The following is an 18,944-nucleotide window of genomic DNA, read 5'->3' on the forward strand; positions in this document are numbered from 1 at the left end:
TACAACAACATGAATGAATGTCACTCTGAACTAACCACTATAACCACGACAGAGAGGGAGAGACGGACAATTCTACAAAAGAAACAAACTTTTCAACAGCAATCAAGACACACTGAGCATAAATATATATATTGATTGCAATTGTTCCCGAATGAGTGAGCGTTCATGTGTAAAGGATTAGCATTTCAATTGTTATAATTATTAACTCTGTAGTGACTTCTTAGTCGACCCCCACTTCCCTTTTGTCTAACAAGCCGCGATGCCGGTTTAGCCCACTAGGGCACATTCTCCTATCATTTCCTGTAACCATATTTACTGTTTGTTTATGCATTTCTATGAATTACTTAGTTAGTAATAAATTATTTAAGACAATTGATGTATGGATGACTCATAGTGAAGACTGGGTTCGTGCAGATAACCAACAATTTGCGACGTTTGGAATGAGACTAACGTGAGGTAAAATAACTAATTCATGAATTCGAAGACTAATTGATCAGATAAAATATCTGAAAAGTTATTTTAGGAAATTATAACTTTGTAATCTGAATATTTTCCTTGGTGCCCCGACTTCCTAGTTAATTACAGTTACATGATTAATCAGTTTGATCGCGTAATACTAATTACAGAGAATCTTTGATGAAAACTAAAAGTCTTCATTGAAAGTAAAGACACGACACAAGCAAGTCACAGCAATGAAGAATTGAGTGCTTGAGCGTTCACGCAAGGGGGGATTCTGGCAGGGGGGAGCTTTTTGGCACAACACCGGCCCTTTGAGTAGAGAAATAACACACTTGCACGTGTGGCTGATGGAAACACAATATACTTTTTAATGTACAGGTGGTACAATTTATACAGACTTACATGTCAGTGATTATAACATAGAATTCAGCAATTTAAACATCTGATATATGTATTTCTGTTTTGTTCATTTTCTTCTGAATAAAAATGGTCATCATTTGCTATAATTTCTCCTTTTGATCTGCAGTATCCTACGCCTTTTATCTACAATTGATTGTCCAGACAGCTGAAAGAGCATCCAAGAAAGCATGCAGTCCATGATCACTTGGTTTTTTGTACCTTTCTTTTCTCCGGTGACACTTTGCTTGCATCTGTTTTTTCCTCGTTTTTTCCCTTAGTGCAATCACTTTGAATGCCCAACTTCATTTTTTCATACAGCTCACTTTCATTATTCCTGATGACATGAATTACATTTGTACCAACAACACTTTAGTTTAAGCTCTGATAACACAGATCCAGCACATAGACTAGTGCCGAGACCTTTTACAGTCACTTTCTGGTGTCTTTGATATAGCATGGTAGTCCACCTGAATGCTTTTGGTGAGATTTGACTAAATGCACAAGTTGACAATGACTGACATAATTGACAGCATTTCGAAGTAAAGCATTATTTTACAATGACTTGCAGCAGGTGATGTTGTGTGATGCCATGTAAACACACAGTACTGCGAGTGCTAAATGAGGACTTTTAAGTAAAGAGCAGAGTAGTATAACTCAGTGAATGTCAATAATGTCACAAACGTTCAGGAAGTAAAGTCAGTGTATCAATCTCTCTACCATTCTGGAATCAAATCAAATGTTATTTGTCACAACAGGTGTAGACCTTACAGTGAAATACTTACTTACTTATTAAGTAAACAGATAAGGTAGTTAACCTATGGTTGAACAGACGAAACTTAGCTCTGGGGTGTTTTAGATAAGACAGTGAGTGCATTCCTAGGTTTTCTGTTAATTAGAACTGTCAGCTAAGTGGTGATTGATAATGTTGAGGGGTCAAAAGTTAATTCAGTTGTGTTGTGTGTCCTGTGTATGTGCTAGGGGGGTCAGAATTAACTTTAAAAGTTCCCTTTGTCCCGGTCGAGAGGAGGGGATTCTGTTAAGCAATGAAATGACGTCATGTTATTGTATATAAACTGTTGCTCGTGGTAACGTGGCAGGGCGCTCTGAGAATAAATTCTGGTCTCTGTCTATTTTATGCAAACAAGAATCTTACAAATTCTCATAAAATAGATTAAGGGAATTCAATTAATGAAAACACATTGGTATAATTAAATGACAGTAACAGTGGAGAAGGAGGGGAACAGGAGGGATGGGTGGTGGCGCTGCCGACAGGTGGTCGGCGCACAATTTGCCCAGCATCGTCCGGGTTAGTGAAGGGTTTGGCCGGCAGGGATATCCTTGTCCCATCGTGCGCTAGCGACTCCTGTGGCGGGCTGGGCACAGTGCACGCTGACACTGTTACCAGGTGTACAGTGTTTCCTCCGAAACATTGGTGCGGCTGGCTTCCGGTTTAAGTGGGCATTGTGTTAAGAAGCAGTGTGGCTTGGTAGGGTTGTGTTTTGGAGGACATACGGCTCTCGACCTTTGCCTCTCCTGAGTCTGTACGGGAGTTGCAGCGATGAGACAAGACTGCAACTACCAATTGGATACCATGAAATTGGGGGGGGGGGGGCAATATATACATATACTATGGAAAGGCATTCACTGTTAGTCTACGCCTGTTGTCTGCGAAGCATGTGACAAATACAATTTGATTTGAAAAGTAAATACTCTGTGTGTATTCTGTCCGTGTAGATCTCTGCATGAGAGTTCATGTAATTCACACATACCCAGAAATACCCATGTATAGTGCATTCGGAGAGTATTCAGACGCCTTGACTTTTTCCACATTTTGTTACATTACAGCATCATTCTAAAATACACTACTGGTCAAAAGTTTTAGAACATCTACTCATTCAAGGGTTTTTCTTTATTGTTACGATTTTCTACATTGTAGAATAATGGTGAAGACATCAAAACCATGAAATAACACATATGGAACCATGTAGTAAGCAAAAAAGCAGTAAACAAATCCAAATATATTTAATTTTTGAGATTCTTTAAATAGCCACCCTTTGCCTTGATGACAGCTTTGCATTCCCTCGACCAGCTTGGCATTCCCTCAACCAGCTTCATGAGGTAGTCACCTGGAATACATTTCAATTAACAGGTGTGCCTTGTTAAAAGTTAATTTGTGGAAAGGCTTTCCTTCTTAATGCGTTTGAGCCAATCAGTTGTGTTGTGACAATGGAAGGGGGGTATACAGAGGATAGGCCTATTTGGTAAAAGACCAAGTCCATACTATGATAAGAACAGCTCAAATAAGCAAAGAGAAACGACAGTCCATCATTACTTTAAGAAATGTCAATAAGGAAAAAATGTCAAGAACTTTGTAAGTTTCTTCAAGTGCAGTCGCAAAAACCATCAAGCGCTATGATGAAACTGGCTCTCATGAGGACCGTCAGAGGAATGGGAGACCCAGAGTTACCTCTGCTACAGAGGATAAGTTCATTAGAGTTACCAGCCTCAGAAATTGCATCCCAAATAAATGTTTCACAGAGTTCAAGTAACAGACAAATCTCTACATCAATTGTTCATAGGAGACTGATCGAATTGCTGCAAAGAAACCACTACTAAAGGACATCAATAAGAAGAAGAGACTTGCTTGGTCCAAGAAACATGAGCAATGGACATTAGATCGGTGAAAACTTGTCCTTTGGTCTGGAGTCCAAATTGGAGATTTTTGGTTCCAACTGCCGTGTCTTTGTGAGACGCGCTGTGGGTAAACCGATGATCTCCGCATGTGTATTTCCCATCTTAAAGCATAGAGGAGGAGGTATTATGGTGTGGTGGTGTTTTGTTGGTGACACTGTCTGTCATTTATTTAGAATTGAAGGCACACTTAACCAGCATGGCTACCACAGCATTCTGAGTGATACGCCATCCCATCTGGGTTGGGCGTAGTGGGACTATCATTTGTTTTTCAACAGGACAATGACCTAACACACCTCCAGGCTGTGTAACGGCTATTTTACGAATAAGATGAGTGATGGAGTGCTGCATCAGATGTCCTGGCCTCCACAGTCCCCCGACATCAACCAAATTGAGATGGTTTGGGATGAGTCGGACCGCAGAGTGAAGGAAAAGCAGCCAAGAAGTGCTCAGCATATGTGGGAACTCCTTCAAGACTGTTGGAAAAGCATTGCAGGTGGAGCTGGTTGAGAGAATGCCAAGAGTGTGCAAGGCTGTCATCAAGGTAAAGGGTGGTTATTTGAAGAATCTCAAAAATAAAATATATTTTTATTTCTTTAACACTTTTTTGCTTACTACATGATTCCATTTGTGTTATTTCATAGTTTTGACATCTTCACTATTATTCTACAATGTAGTAAATAGTCAAAATAAAGAAAAACCCTTGAATGAGTAGTTGTTCCAGAACTTTTGACCGGTAGAGTAGATTAAATAGTATTTTCCCCTCAACAATCGACAGACAATACACCATAATGACAAAGCAAAAACAGGTTTGTAGATATTTTTGCAAAAAAAAAAGCTCTGGCTGGGTCACTCAAGGACATTCAGAGACTTGTCCCAAAGCCACTCCTGTGTTGTCTTGCTTGTGTTCTTAGGGTTGTTGTCCTGTTGGAAGGTGAACCTTCACCCCAGTCTGAGGTCCTGAGTGCTCTGGAGCAGGTTTTCATCAAGGTTCTCTTTGTACTTTGCTCAGTTCATTTTTTTAACCTTTATTTAACCAGGTAGACCAGTTGAGAACAAGATCTCATTTACAACTGCGACCTGGCCAAGATAAAACAAAGCAGTGCGATAAAAAACAACAGCACAGAATTACACATGGAATAAACAAAAGTACAGTCAATAACAGAATAGAAAAATCTACATGCAGAGAACTGGAAGGAAAGGCGTTCAAAGTAGGTGTTGGCTTTGGGGATGCCCAGTGAGATATACCTGCTGGAGCGCGTGCTACAAGTGGGTGTTAATGGTGACCAGTGAGCTGAGATAAGGCAGATCTTTACCTAGCAAAGACTTATAGATGACCTGGAGTAGCGAGGGCCAGTCGACGAGAGCATACAGGTCGCAGTGGTGGGTGGTATATGGGGCTTTGGTGACACAACGGATGGCACTGTGATAGACTGCATTCAGTTTTCTGAGTAGAGTGTTGGAGGCTATTTTGTAAATGACATCGCCGAAGTCGAGGATCGATAGGATAGACAGTTTTGCTCCGTTCTTTCCCTCCATGCTGACTACTCTCCCAGTCCCTGCTGCCGAAAAACATTCCCACAGCATGATGCAGCCACCACCATGCTTCACCGTAGGGATGGTGCCAGATGTGACGCTTGCCATTCAGGCTAAAGAGTTCAATCTTGGTTTCACCAGACCAGAGAATCTTGTTTCTCATGGTCTGAGAGTCTTTGGGTGCCTTTAGGCAAAATCCAAGCTGGCTTTCATGTGCCTTTAACTGAGGAGTGGCTTCAGTCTGGCCACTCTACCATAAAGGCCTGATTGGTGGAGTGTTGCAGAGTTGTTCTTCTGGAAGGTTCACCCATCGGGTTCTTGTTCACCTCCCTGACCAAGGCCCTTCTCCCCCGATTGCTCAGTTTGGCCGGGCGGCCAGCTCTAGGAAGAGTCTTGGTGGTTCCAAACTTCTTCTATTGAAGAATGATGAGGGCACTGTGTTCTTGAGGACCTTCAATGCTGCAGACATTTTGTGGTACCGTTCCCCAGATCTGTGTCTCAACACAATCCTGTCTTGGAGCTCTACGGACAATTCCTTTGACCCCATGGCTTGGGTTTTGTTCTGACATACACTGTCAACTGTGGGACCTTATATGGACAGGTTTGTTCCTTTCCAAATCATGTCCAATCAATTGAATTTACCACAGGTGGACTCCAATCAAGTTGTAGAAACATCTCAAGGATGACCAATGGAAAAAGGATGCATCTGAGTACAATTTCGAGTCTCATAGCAAAGCGTCTGAAGAGTTATGTAAATAAGGTGAATCTGTTTTTTATCTTAATACATTTGTAAACAATTCTAAAAACCTGTTTTCGCTTTGTCATTATGGGGATGGTATGTAGATTGATGAGACAAATAAATGTCATCCATTTTAGAATAAGGCTGAAACGTAACAAAATGTGGAACAAGTCAAGGGATCTGAATACTTTCCGAATGCACTGTATGTTGTTGCTCTTTCGGGGTTTGAGCTGGTTTCAGAGGTGACTGATGAGGAGCTCATGGGAGCCTCAGGCCCTGTCCCTGACCTCCCAGAGGATATCACCGTGGCCTACTCCATCCCTGAGAAGGTCAGTACCAAATACACCTTTTAAGAATACTGTAGTATCTGTACGGTGAGCACAGAAAAGCCAAGTCCCCATGTATCAGTGGAGGCTGGTGAGGGGAGGACAGCTCATAGTAATGGCTGGAATGAAATGGATTGAACGAAAGTGTATCAAACGTATGGAAACCATGTGCTTGATACCGTTCCATTCAATCTGTTTCAGCCATTACATTGAGCCGTCATCTGATTGAAAGTGTGACTCACCACTCTCGACTCTATGAGTCGGGGAAATTAATTGGCAGATCTTAAGTAGTTTCAAGTAACAATGGCCTTGTCCGAAATCTGGCTTTCTACTACTTAGTTAAACTGCATACCATTTAGAATGTGCTGCTTAGTATTAACTAATGCAGTACGCAACTAATATTAACATACTATGCTCATCCATGCTGCGAAGGTGTCATCCAATGATCAATTGTGTTGAATCCCGCCATTCTGATTATCAGCTGTTGTCAAAAACATGTAGGTCGCAAAATACATTTAATTTCTTCAATAGAGTGCAGCGAATTCTACTAGATAAAAAAACTGAATGAGTATGACATCCTGGTATTTAAGGCTAACTACAATTCTGACATTTCACATACTGTATAACGTTCTATTTTCGTATACTCAAAATGCCTACGATTTAGAATGCTAGAATGGGTATTCGGACACGGCCCATGAAACATTTTTCCTGTTAGGGGAGAAGGAACAAAGTCTAGATGAGCCGATGGCTCAGATGAGGAAGATATAGCTAGGACCAGAAGACACCTCTGCTTTCAGACAACCCTCATTGGCACAAATGAAACCCTATTCAATATAGTGTGCTACTTTTGATCAAGGCCCATTCTGTTAAATTAGCTTAAGCTTGAAGTAATGGACCAGGCACATACAGATGCTAGCTGTATAATGAATTGTGCTTATGTATCACCTGCTGACCGAGAGGAAAGATTGTTGTAACACGCATAATTGAATAAGTAATCAATCATTGCAGTTATGTTAAGTCTCTAACCAATTACTACTACTATATAGAACTTGTCAAATGTTTTGAATGATGGTGAATGAGGCCCAACATGTCTCTGCATGACAAACCTGCCTTCACTGTATCTGCTCCATGTTTAGCTCTGGTCCAGAGCCTTACCTGCGGTGGGAGCCTTGATGGCTCAAGCTGCACGTAACGCTCTGGACCAGAGCTACTCTATGTCATACTCTTAGCTGTTTAAACTGATATATAGATGTAACGGAAACTTTCTCTGCTGAAACTCTACCGACTGATTCTCTGTACACACTTTGTTTCAATCAATGGAGGAAGGGAAAGACCATCCTCCTCAGTGAATTTCAGAAAAATATAAACAGTGAAAAATGTCAAATGTAATCATTTTAATATAAAACTATACTAAATATATTCATGTCGGCAAATAATTCATTTAAAGCACAGTATCCTCAACTATGTCTACAGTAGCCTCAACAGCACCATGGTGTAGCTAGAGGACAGCTAGTTTCCATCCTTCTCTGGGTACATTGACTTCAATACAGAACCTAGGAGTCTCGTGGTTCTCACTCCCTTCCATAGACTTACACAGTTATTATGACAACTTCCAGAGGACTTCCTCCAACCTATCAGAGATCTTGCAGCATGAACTGAAATGTTGTCCACCCAATCAAAGGATCAGAGAATGAATCTAGTACTGAAAGCATAAGCTACAGCTACAGTTGAAGTCGGGAATATATACATATCCTGACATTTAATCCAAGGAAATATTTTCTGTCTTAGATTAGTTAGGATCACCACTTTATTTTAAGAATGTGAAATGTCAGAATAATAGTAGAGAGAATGATTTATTTCAGCTTTTATTTCTTTCATCACATTCCCAGTGGGTCAGAAGTTGACATACACTCAATTAGTATTTGGTAGCATTGCCTTTAAATTGTTTAACTGGGGTCAAACGTTTCAGGTAGACTTCCACAAGCTTCCCACAATAAGTTGGGTGAATTTTGGGCCATTCCTCCTGACAGAGCATGTGTAACTGAGTCAGGTTTGTAGGCCTCCTTGCTTGCACAAGGTTTTTAAGTTCTTTGTGTTCTTTTTAAGGCTTTGTGATGGCCACTCCAATACCTTGAATTTGTTGTCCTTAAGCCATTTTCCACAACTTTGGAAGTATGCCTGGGGTCAGTGTCCATTTGGAAGACTAATTTGCAACCAAGCCTTAACTTCCTGTCATGTCTTGAAATGTTGCTTCAATATATATATATCCTCATAATTTTCCTTCCTCGTGATTCCATCCATTTTGGGAAGTGCACCAGTCCCTCCTGCAGCAAAGCACCCCCACAACATGATGCTGCCATCCCCGTGCTTCACGGTTGGGATGTGTTCTTCAGCTTGCAAGCCTCCCCCCCCCGTTTATCTCCAAACATAACAATATTCATTATAGCCAAACAAATCTATTTTTGTTCAGACCAGTGGACAGACAAGAAGACCAGAGGACATTTCTCGAAAATGTACGATCTTTGTCCCCATGTGCAGTTGCAAACCGTAGTCTGGATTGTTTTAATGGCGGTTTTGGAGCAGTGGCATCTTCCTTGCTGAGCGGCCTTTCAGGTTATGTCGATCTAGGACTCGTTTTACTGTGGATATAGATACTTTTGTACCTGTTTCCTCCAGCATCTCCACAAGGTCCTTTGCTGTTGTTCTGGGATTGATTTGCACTTTTCGCACCAAAGTATGTTCATCTCTAGGAGACAGAACGCGTCTCCTTCTTGAGTGGTTTGGCGGCTGCGTGGTCCCATGGTGTTTATGCTATTGTTTGTACAGATGAAAGTGGTACCTTCAGGCGTTTGGAAATTGCTCCCAAGGATGAACCAGACTTGTGGAGGTTTACAATGTTTTTTCTGAGGTCTTGACTGATTTCTTTTGATTTTCCCATGATGTCAAGCAAAGAGCCAATGAGTTGAAGGTAGGCCTTGAAATACATCCACAAGTCCACCTCCAATTAACCTGTCAGAAGCTTCTAAAGCCATGACATAATTTTCTGGAATTTTCCAAGCTGTTTAAAGGCACAGTCAACTTAGTGTATGTAATCTTCTGACCCACTGGAATTGTGATACAGTGAATTACAAGTGAAATAATCTGTCTGTAAACAATTGTTGAAAAAATTACTTGTGTCATGCACAAAGTAGAGGTCCTAACCGACTTGCCAAAACTATAGTTTGTTAACAAGAAATTTGTGGAGTGGTTGAAAAATGAGTTTTAATGACTTCAACCAAAGTGTATGTAAACTTCCGACTTCAAATGTATCTAGCACTGCAGTGCATAACATGTGCATAGCAGTGCATAACATGTGGTGAGTAGTTGACTCAAAGAGTGAGAAAGACCATAGTTAAACAGTTTTTAACTGAGAGAGCTAACTATATTTCGTTGTATTTTTTATCTAAAAAATTCACTTGCATGTACTTAGCTAGAAAATGCAGCTAGCTAGTTTAGCCTACTAGAAAAACTCGCTCAAACAAACAGGGATGCTATGTTAGAAAGCTGGCTATGGCTATCCAACACTGGAACTCTTCCAAATTAAGGTAAACTTTTGGTTTTATTAATTTATTGCCACCGGGGCCCGCTGGTGTAATTGCTAAACTGCTTGCTGCCTGTAGACTGTACTGCATAATTGTTGCGGGATTACTAACGCATTAGTTATATTAGCTATGATGTTACTTTAGCTAATATGGTGACAACGATGTAGGCTGTGTGTAGTGTTCAGCGGTTATGATATGGTTTGGAATGTTGTTTTTTTGCCTGGTTACAGACAGCTGATGTGTTGTGCATTTAAGTCAACAAACAAGGTTGAAAGGAGGAACGCACGTAGATGCGAAAAGGAATGCAATGTGGCTATGAAAGTGAACTGTGCGTGTGATCAGCGGTGTATTCATTCTGTCGATTCTGTTGAAAAACCTTTCTTAAGTGGAACGAAACGGGGATAAACATACCCGAATTTGGCCAATAGAAACTGTCGTTTGCAACTGTTGGACTAATGATTACACTCTAGATCAGCTAGATGCAAGAGTGTGCAAGGTGGTAATGAATGTGTCACTGTCTGTAACCTCAAAAGTTTTCACTCGACCTGTTTGCACCTATGTTGTAAACTTTAATTCATATACTATCTTGTAGCTGTCACGTTCTGACCTTTATTTCCTTTGTTTTGTCATTATTTAGTATGGTCAGGGCGTGAGTTGGGGTGGGCAGTCTGTGTTTGTTTTTCTATGATTTGGGGATTTCTATGTTTCGGCCTAGTATGGTTCTCAATCAGAGGCAGGTGTCATTAGTTGTCTCTGATTGAGAATCATACTTAGGTAGCCTGGGTTTCACTGTGTGTTTGTGGGTGTTTGTTTCCGTGTCTGTGTTTTTCACCACACGGTACTGTTTCGGGTTTCGTTCATTCCACATTTATTGTTTTTGTATTCAGTTGTTCATGTGTACTATTTCCTATTAAAAGAACCATGGACACTTACCACGCCGCATATTGGTCCTCCGATCCTTTTTGCCTCTCCTCTTCGGAAGAAGAGAAGGAAATCCCTTACAGTAGCTACCTCATGATGGGTATAAGGAAAATGTGAGCATCACGTAGAAGCCTAAACCGGTCATTGTAACACTGAACTGGGGGAATGGAATATGAAAGACAGTCATCCAATATGCTATAATAGAAATAAGGCCATGCTCGTCAAAAAATGGTCTTCCTCCCTCATCTTAAACAGCACCGACTGACACTGCTGTAAAGTTGTTTCTTTTCAGATTTTTAGAGGACAACAACGCACCCTCAATTATGATATCAGTGTCCTGAAATGCGTTGACATCTAGATTTAATCCACAGCCAAATGTATCATGTAGCGTCAGTGTCATAGGTCTACAGAACATGAACTTTAAACCTGTCATAGAGTACAGAGAACATTCATGGCTTGTGGTCCTGGGAGTATACAATGGAGCTAAAATACCTTTATAATAGCTGATGAAGCAAATTGTATTTTCCCTGATGTCACTTATGTAACTGTACCAATCTGTTTCCAATTTACTCAAATCATTTTCACTTTTAATGGGGCTACACAAAGATATTTAAATGAGATAATGCCACCTGGTGGCAATGAATGGAACAATGGGAAAAACACATTATAGAAATAATATTCAATTGTCCACATGAGAGTTATTTGGTAACATGAGTAAATTACATCAGTTATCATTCAGCTGATGCAATCCCGTCAAAAGGGACATATTACATCAACTACGGTGGACACTACCTCCTCCTCCACAATCACCCTCACACACTTCTTTATGTGGGGGTAATACGCTGTGGCAAAACTGAAAAATAATGAATGAATGAATTGTGTGTATTATGGGTAACAACACTTGAAACTTTCATTGATTCATTTGTTTTGTTAATTATTCTCCTACTTGCTCACCTTCCACCACTTCCTGGACGTGTTGTACTTCTTGGACCTTCTCGACCACGATCACCTTCCTGACCTCCTGTCTGGTCTCCACATGCCTACTGGTAGACACAGGCGAAGAACACTTACGGTCAGCTAAACTCACCAACACACATCTTGATCTACTAGTTTGCAATGAGGTGCTAATAAACAGCTGTCATTCACTGAACCCACTGTAGTGTACCAGCATTGATAAGGAGATGGGACAGCTTACAAAAAGCCTTGTGGGTACTGGAGTACACCATACCAACCAACTGTGTATTTACCTAACACCAGTATAAATGACCTTAGATACTGTGGTACCACATATTTATGGTCCACACTCTCTCTTACACTAACCTCTCCCTCTCTCTACTTCAGTCTTTCCTTTCTCCCTTAATCTTCCCTCCCTCCACTCTCATCCCACATCCCCTCCTCCCTCCCCTCTTCTCCAACCCCCAATTACTCCAACTTGCTCAATCTCCATCCTCCCTCTACTCTCCGCTCTTTCCAATCCCCCATCTCGCTATCCCTCTCTCTTTCCTTCCCCTCCATTATCCCCTCTCACCTGAGTCCCTCTACATCCAGCAGCCTCCTGTACTCAGTGATCTCCTTCTCCAGCCTCATCTTGATGTCCAGGAGGATCTGGTACTCAGAGGCCTGCTGCTGGATGCTGACGTTGAGCTGCTGCAGCTCCTCGTTCATGCTGTTGATACAAACCTGCAGCTGGCTCATCTGGGAGCCGTGGCGGCCGTTTATATCAACGACGCTCTGCTCCAGGTACCCCTTCTAGGAATGTGTTTATGTTTGTAAGGGATGAAGATGAAGGAAAGAAGGAGAGGGTAATATAAATGCATAAAGAGGAAGAAGGGTAGAGATAGTTAGATTGGTGTGCATAAAGGTGTTAAAACACCTTGACATTAGACCACTGTGGAGGTCTGAAAACATCTAACAAACTTTGATTTTGGAATGTACTGTTCTTTTAAGACCTAAAGGAATTCCATATTTTAGGAACAGAGGTAGAGTAAAGAGAAATGCTATATGTTTAGGGATGCTGATTCACTAAGATGGTTTGACATCATACCTGAGTGAGCAGGCCATGCAGTTCAATCTCCAGGCTCTGGAAGGTCCTCTTCAGGTCAGTCACCTGAGACTGAGAGGTCTTCACCTCTGTGGTGCTGGTGGTGATCTGGTTCTGAAGCACCTCCACCTGACACACACACACACACCGTATTAGTCAAAAGTATAGTACCACTTCACAGAATATATGTCAATTGTGCCTCTCACAAAACACATTCAGGGACCCATGCCCACATCTTTCGAGTCCCCCTGTCCTATTTTCAGAAGTTGTCTCACCTTGCTCTCAAACCACTTGGCAGCATCTCTCTGGTTCTTCGTTATCATGCCCTCATACTGGGTCCTCATCTCCTCCAGCACCTTGCTCATGTCCACTGAGGAAGCACAGTCCATCTCAACATTCACAGCACCACAATGCACCACAATGCATAATCTGGGCTGTGCGTAATATCGCGGATCGCACCTAATCTCCAGACACATCTCCATCACTCTGCCTTACCTTTTCCAGGTAGGTGGCCAAACGATCATTCAGATTCTGCATGGTATGCTTTTCGTTGGCGCCAAAAGTAATCCGGACAGGCCCGTCCATAGAGAAAGAAGACTGAGAGATACGGGTGCAGTATTTCCCGGCACCTCTGTTTACACTCGGCGCGCGACTGCTCCCAACAGAGGACATGCTCATACTGGATCTACCGCCTCCCAAACCGCTGGAAAACTGCATCCCATCGGACGAACGGAGGCCACTCGAACCGACACCACTACGCGAGCTGTGGCTACGACTACTTCTGTGACTGGCTACAATGAACATGGCGAGAGATGGTCTGGCGATGCGTCCTGTGAGGTTAAAGTGCGTTCTTCCGAGTTGGAGGCGACAAATAAAATCTTATACAGGGTCTCTTAACTCTTATACAGTTCGATTAAGAATGATTGACAAGGTCACCACTTTTCCTTGGAATGAAGGTAGACCCAATTGTTTTGTTCAGTGGGTGGTACAGGGCTTGCAATAACTATGTAACAAGATACATCAAGTCACGAAGGACATCTAGGGAATTAAATGTTCAGAAAGGGTTGTGGTTTATGAAGGGTATTGTGTTTGACAGGTATAGACAAATGAGAGTTTGAGATCCTCTGGAAATTCACTGGATGTGTTTTGTAAAACTGACATTTGATGGTTTCAGATATCCATTTCAATTACATTTTTGTTTGTTTACTGAAATTGGTAATGTTTTTAATGTGAATATATACATAAATGTTGTATTTGTTGTTATTTTACCAAACTAAAATGTTGCACCAAGTCACTCCTTCACTTACATTTGATGATTTGTCATTCTATCCACTTGAAAAGATGGTCAGTAACAGTCATCTTTTTTAAATGTAGATAACCATTATGAACTGTTCATAAATGCAACACATTCAATGTTGTTACTTTGTCTACTCGGTTTATTTGCTCTCAGATTAGTTGGTTTGGATATCATAGCACTGAGACGGAACTTGTGAAGGTGGTAAATTACATTTTAATGGCATCGGACCGAGGCTCTGCATCTGTCCTCGTGCTCCTAGACCTTAGTGCTGCTTTTGATACCATCGATCACCACATTCTTTTGGAGAGATTGGAAACCCAAATTGGTCTACACGGACAAGTTCTGGCCTGGTTTAGATCTTATCTGTCGGAAAGATATCGGTTTGTCTCTGTGAATAGTTTGTCCTCTGACAAATCAACTGTAAATTTCGGTGTTCCTCAAGTTCCGTTATTGGGACCACTATTGTTTTCATTATATATTTTACCTCTTGGGGATGTTATTCGAAAACATAATGTTAACTTTCACTGCTATGCGGATGACACACAGCTGTACATTTCAATGAAACATGGTGAAGCCCCAAAATTGCCCTTGCTAGAAGCATGTGTTTCAGACATAAGGAAGTGGATGTATCTACTTTTAAACTCGGACAAAACAGAGATGCTTGTTCTAGGTCCCAAGAAACAAAGAGATCTTCTGTTGAATCTGACAATTAATCTTAATGGTTGTACAGTCGTCTCAAATAAAACTGTGAAGGACCTCGGCGTTACTCTGGACCCTGATCTCTCTTTTGAAGAACATATCAAGACCATTTCAAGGACAGCTTTTTTCCATCTAAGTAACATTGCAAAAATCTGAAACTTTCTGTCCAAAAATGATGCAGAAAAATTAATCCATGCTTTTGTCACTTCTAGGTTAGACTACTGCAATGCTCTACTTTCCGGCTACCCGGATAAAGCACTAAATAAACTTCAGTTGGTGCTAAATACGGCTGCTAGAATCCTGACTAGAACCAAAAAAATTTATCATATTACTCCAGTGATAGCCTCTCTACACTGGCTTCCTGTCAAAGCAAGGGCTGATTTCAAGGTTTTACTGCTAACCTACAAAGCATTACATGGGCTTGCTCCTACCTATCTCTCTGATTTGGTCCTGCCGTACATACCTACACGTACGCTACGGTCACAAGACGCAGGCCTCCTAATTGTCCCTAGAATTTCTAAGCAAACAGCTGGAGGCAGGGCTTTCTCCTATAGAGCTCCATTTTTATTGAACGGTCTGCATACCCATGTCAGAGACGCAAACTCGGTCTCAACCTTTAAGTTTTTACTGAAGACTCATCTCTTCAGTGGGTCATATGATTGAGTGTAGTCTGGCCCAGGAGTGGGAAGGTGAACGGAAAGGCTCTGGAGCAACGAACCACCCTTGCTGTCTCTGCCTGGCCGGTTCCCCTCTTTCCACTGGGATTCTCTGCCTCTAACCCTATTACAGGGGCTTAGTCACTGGCTTACTGGGGCTCTCTCATGCCGTCCCTGGAAGGGGTGCGTCACCTGAGTGGGTTGATTCACTGATGTGGTCATCCTGTCTGGGTTGTCGCCCCCACTTGGGTTGTGCCATGGCGGAGATCTTTGTGGGCTATACTCAGCCTTGTCTCAGGATGGTAAGTTGGTGGTTGAAGTTATCCCTCTAGTGGTGTGGGGGCTGTGCTTTGGCAAAGTGGGTGGGGTTATATCCTTCCTGTTTGGCCCTGTCCGGGGGTGTCCTCGGATGGGGCCACAGTGTCTCCTGACCCCTCCTGTCTCAGCCTCCAGTATTTATGCTGCAGTAGTTTATGTGTCGGGGGGCTAGGGTCAGTTTGTTATATCTGGAGTACTTCTCCTGTCCTATTCGGTGTCCTGTGTGAATCTAAGTGTGCGTTCTCTAATTCTCTCCTTCTCTCTTTCTTTCGCTCTCTCGGAGGACCTGAGCCCTAGGACCATGCCCCAGGACTACCTGACATGATGACTCCTTGCTGTCCCCAGTCCACCTGGCCGTGCTGCTGCTCCAGTTTCAACTGTTCTGCCTTATTATTATTCAACCATGCTGGTCATTTATGAACATTTGAACATCTTGGCCATGTTTTGTTATAATCTCCACCCGGCACAGCCAGAAGAGGACTGGCCACCCCACATATGCTTTCTCTAATTCTCTCTTTCTTTCTCTCTCTCGGAGGACCTGAGCCCTAGGACTATGCCCCAGGACTACCTGACATGATGACTCCTTGCTGTCCCCAGTCCACCTGGCCGTGCTGCTGCTCCAGTTTCAACTGTTCTGCCATATTATTATTCGACCATGCTGGTCATTTATGAACATTTGAACATCTTGGCCATGTTCTGTTATAATCTCCACCCGGCACAGCCAGAAGAGGACTGGCCACCCCACATAGCCTGGTTCCTCTCTAGGTTTCTTCCTAGGTTTTGGCCTTTCTAGGGAGTTTTTCCTAGCCACCGTGCTTCTACACCTGCATTGCTTGCTGTTTGGGGTTTTAGGCTGGGTTTCTGTACAGCACTTTGAGATATCAGCTGATGTACGAAGGGCTATATAAATACATTTGATTTGATTTACCGCACCGGGCTATGCACGCACACCGGGGACACCATGTGCTTCACGGCAAAACATGGTGCCTGCCCGGTCCCTCTCTCTCCACGGTAAGCACGGGGAGTTGGCTCAGGTCCCCTACCTGACTTAGCCACACTCCCCGTGTGCCTCACCCAAGAAATCTTTGGGGCTGCCTCTCGGGCTTCCAACCGCGCTGCCATGCTGCCTCCTCATACCACCAGCTCTCAGCTTTCGCTGCCTCCAGCTCAGCCTTGGGGCGGCAATATTCTCCAGCCTGTGCCCAGGGTCCCTTGCCGTCCAAAATCTCCTCCCATGTCAAGGAGTCCTGCGATCCCTGCTGCTGCTGCCTGTTACCACGCTGCTTGGTCCTTTGGTGGTGGGTGTTTCTGTAACGGCCGTCGTCGGTGGAAGAAGGTGAGGACCAAGGTGCAGCGTGGTCTGTGTCCATATTTATTAAATGAACACGGAAATAACAAAGAGAAACGACCGAATACAGTTCTGGCTGGTCCAGACCCACAAAGACTGAAAACATACACCCACGAAACCCAGGTGGAAAAAGGCTAACGACACCTGCCTCTGATTGAGAACCATACCAGGCCAAACTCAAAAACCAACATGGAAAAACAAACAGACTGCCCACCCCAACTCACGCCCTGACCAACTAAAACAAAGACAAAACAAAGGAACAAAGGTCAGAACGTGACACATAGTCAAATTAAATTCTTTCAAGGCCGTCAATGTGTCTGATTGGGGCGGCATATACAGTGGGGAGAACAAGTATTTGATACACTGCCGATTTTGCAGGTTTTCCTACTTACAAAGCATGTAGAGGTCTGTAATTTTTATCATAGGTACACTTCAACTGTGAGAGACGGAAAATCACATTGTATCATTTTTTAGTAATTAATTTGCATTTTATTGCATTACATAAGTATTTGATACATCAGAAAAGCCAAACTTAATATTTGGTACAGAAACCTTTGTTTGCAATTACAGAGATCATACGTTTCCTGTAGTTCTTGACCAGGTTTGCACACACTGCAGCAGGGATTTTGGCCCACTCCTCCATACAGACCTTCTCCAGATCCTTCAGGTTTTGGGGCTATCGCTGGGCAATATTGACTTTCAGCTCCCTCCAAAGATGTTCTATTGGGTTCAGGTCTGGAGACTGGCTAGGCCACTCCAGGACCTTGAGATGCTTCTTACGGAGCCACTCCTTAGTTGCCCTGGCTGTGTGTTTCGGGTCGTTGTCATGCTGGAAGACCAGCCACGACCCATCTTCAATGCTCTTACTGAGGGAAGGAGGTTGTTGGCCAAGATCTCGCGATACATGGCCCCATCCATCCTCCCCTCAATACGGTGCAGTCGTCCTGTCCCCTTTGCAGAAAAGCATCCCCAAAGAATGATGTTTCCACCTCCATGCTTCACGGTTGGGATGGTGTTCTTGGGGTTGTACTCATCCTTCTTCTTCCTCCAAACACGGTGAGTGGAGTTTAGACCAAAAAGCTCTATTTTTGTCTCATCAGACCACATGACCTTCTCCCATTCCTCCTCTAGATCATCCAGATGGTCATTGGCAAACTTCAGACGAGCCTGGACATGCGCTGGCTTGAGCAGGGGGACCTTGCGTGCGCTGCAGGATTTTAATCCATGCCGGCGTAGTGTGTTAATAATGGTTTTCTTTGAGACTGTGGTCCCAGCTCTCTTCAGGTCATTGACCAGGTCCTGCCGTGTAGTTCTGGGCTGATCCCTCACCTTCCTCATGATCATTGATTCTTACTGGTTGATAGGTGATCAAATACTTATGTCATGCAATAAAATGCAAATTAATTACTTAAAAATCATACAATGTGACTTTCTGGATTTTTGTTTTAGATTCCGTCTTTCACAGTTGAAGTGTACCTATGATTAAAAATTACAGACCTCTACATGCTTTGTAAGTAGGAAAACCTGCAAAATCGGCAGTGTATCAAATACTTGTTCTCCGCACTGTACACAACTGTGATTATGATCGAAGAGAATTATCTTGGTAGATAATGCGGTCGGCATTTGATTGTAAGGAATTCTAGGTCAGGTGAACAAAAGGACTTGAGTTACTGTATGTTGTTATGATCACACCACGTCTCGTTGGTGCCTGGGGCGGCAGGGTAGCCTAGTGGTTAGAGCATTGGACTAGTAACCGGAAGGTTGTGAATTCAAACCCCCGAGCTGACAAGGTACAAATCTGTCATTCTGCCCCTGAACAGGCAGTTAACCCACTGTTCCTAGGCCGTCATTGAAAATAAGAATGTGTTCTTAACTGACTTGCCTGGTTAAATAAAGGTAAAATTATTATTATTATTATTTTTTAAATATGACA

The 18,944-nt window shown here is 42.7% G+C and overlaps 1 protein-coding gene across 1 annotated transcript; it reads right to left on the bottom strand.

The window, feature by feature from the left end:
- Positions 1-11,048: 11,048 nt before the first annotated feature.
- LOC109877225 (keratin, type I cytoskeletal 16-like) lies at positions 11,049-13,169 on the bottom strand. The gene is made up of 5 exons (XM_020469794.1): positions 12,969-13,169; positions 12,697-12,822; positions 12,181-12,401; positions 11,607-11,695; positions 11,049-11,056 (listed from the first exon to the last, which is right to left on the bottom strand). The coding sequence occupies exons 1-5, from the start codon at positions 13,167-13,169 to the stop codon at positions 11,049-11,051; spliced, it is 645 nt and encodes a 214-aa protein (XP_020325383.1).
- Positions 13,170-18,944: the final 5,775 nt, after the last annotated feature.

The sequence above is a fragment of the Oncorhynchus kisutch genome, linkage group LG1, assembly GCF_002021735.2.
Source record: "Oncorhynchus kisutch isolate 150728-3 linkage group LG1, Okis_V2, whole genome shotgun sequence".
Lineage (NCBI taxonomy): Eukaryota > Metazoa > Chordata > Actinopteri > Salmoniformes > Salmonidae > Oncorhynchus > Oncorhynchus kisutch.

Bases quoted from the DNA above. Each gene is read 5' to 3' on its own strand.
- LOC109877225 (XM_020469794.1), bottom strand. From the start codon at position 13,169: ATGTGTCTGGAGATTAGGTGCGATCCGCGATATTACGCACAGCCCAGA. The intron at 12,823-12,968 runs GTGAGACAACTT...TGTGTGTGTCAG, and splicing joins CCAAGTGGTTTGAGAGCAAG to GTGGAGGTGCTTCAGAACCA. The intron at 12,402-12,696 runs GTATGATGTCAA...ACACATTCCTAG, and splicing joins TGCATGGCCTGCTCACTCAG to AAGGGGTACCTGGAGCAGAG.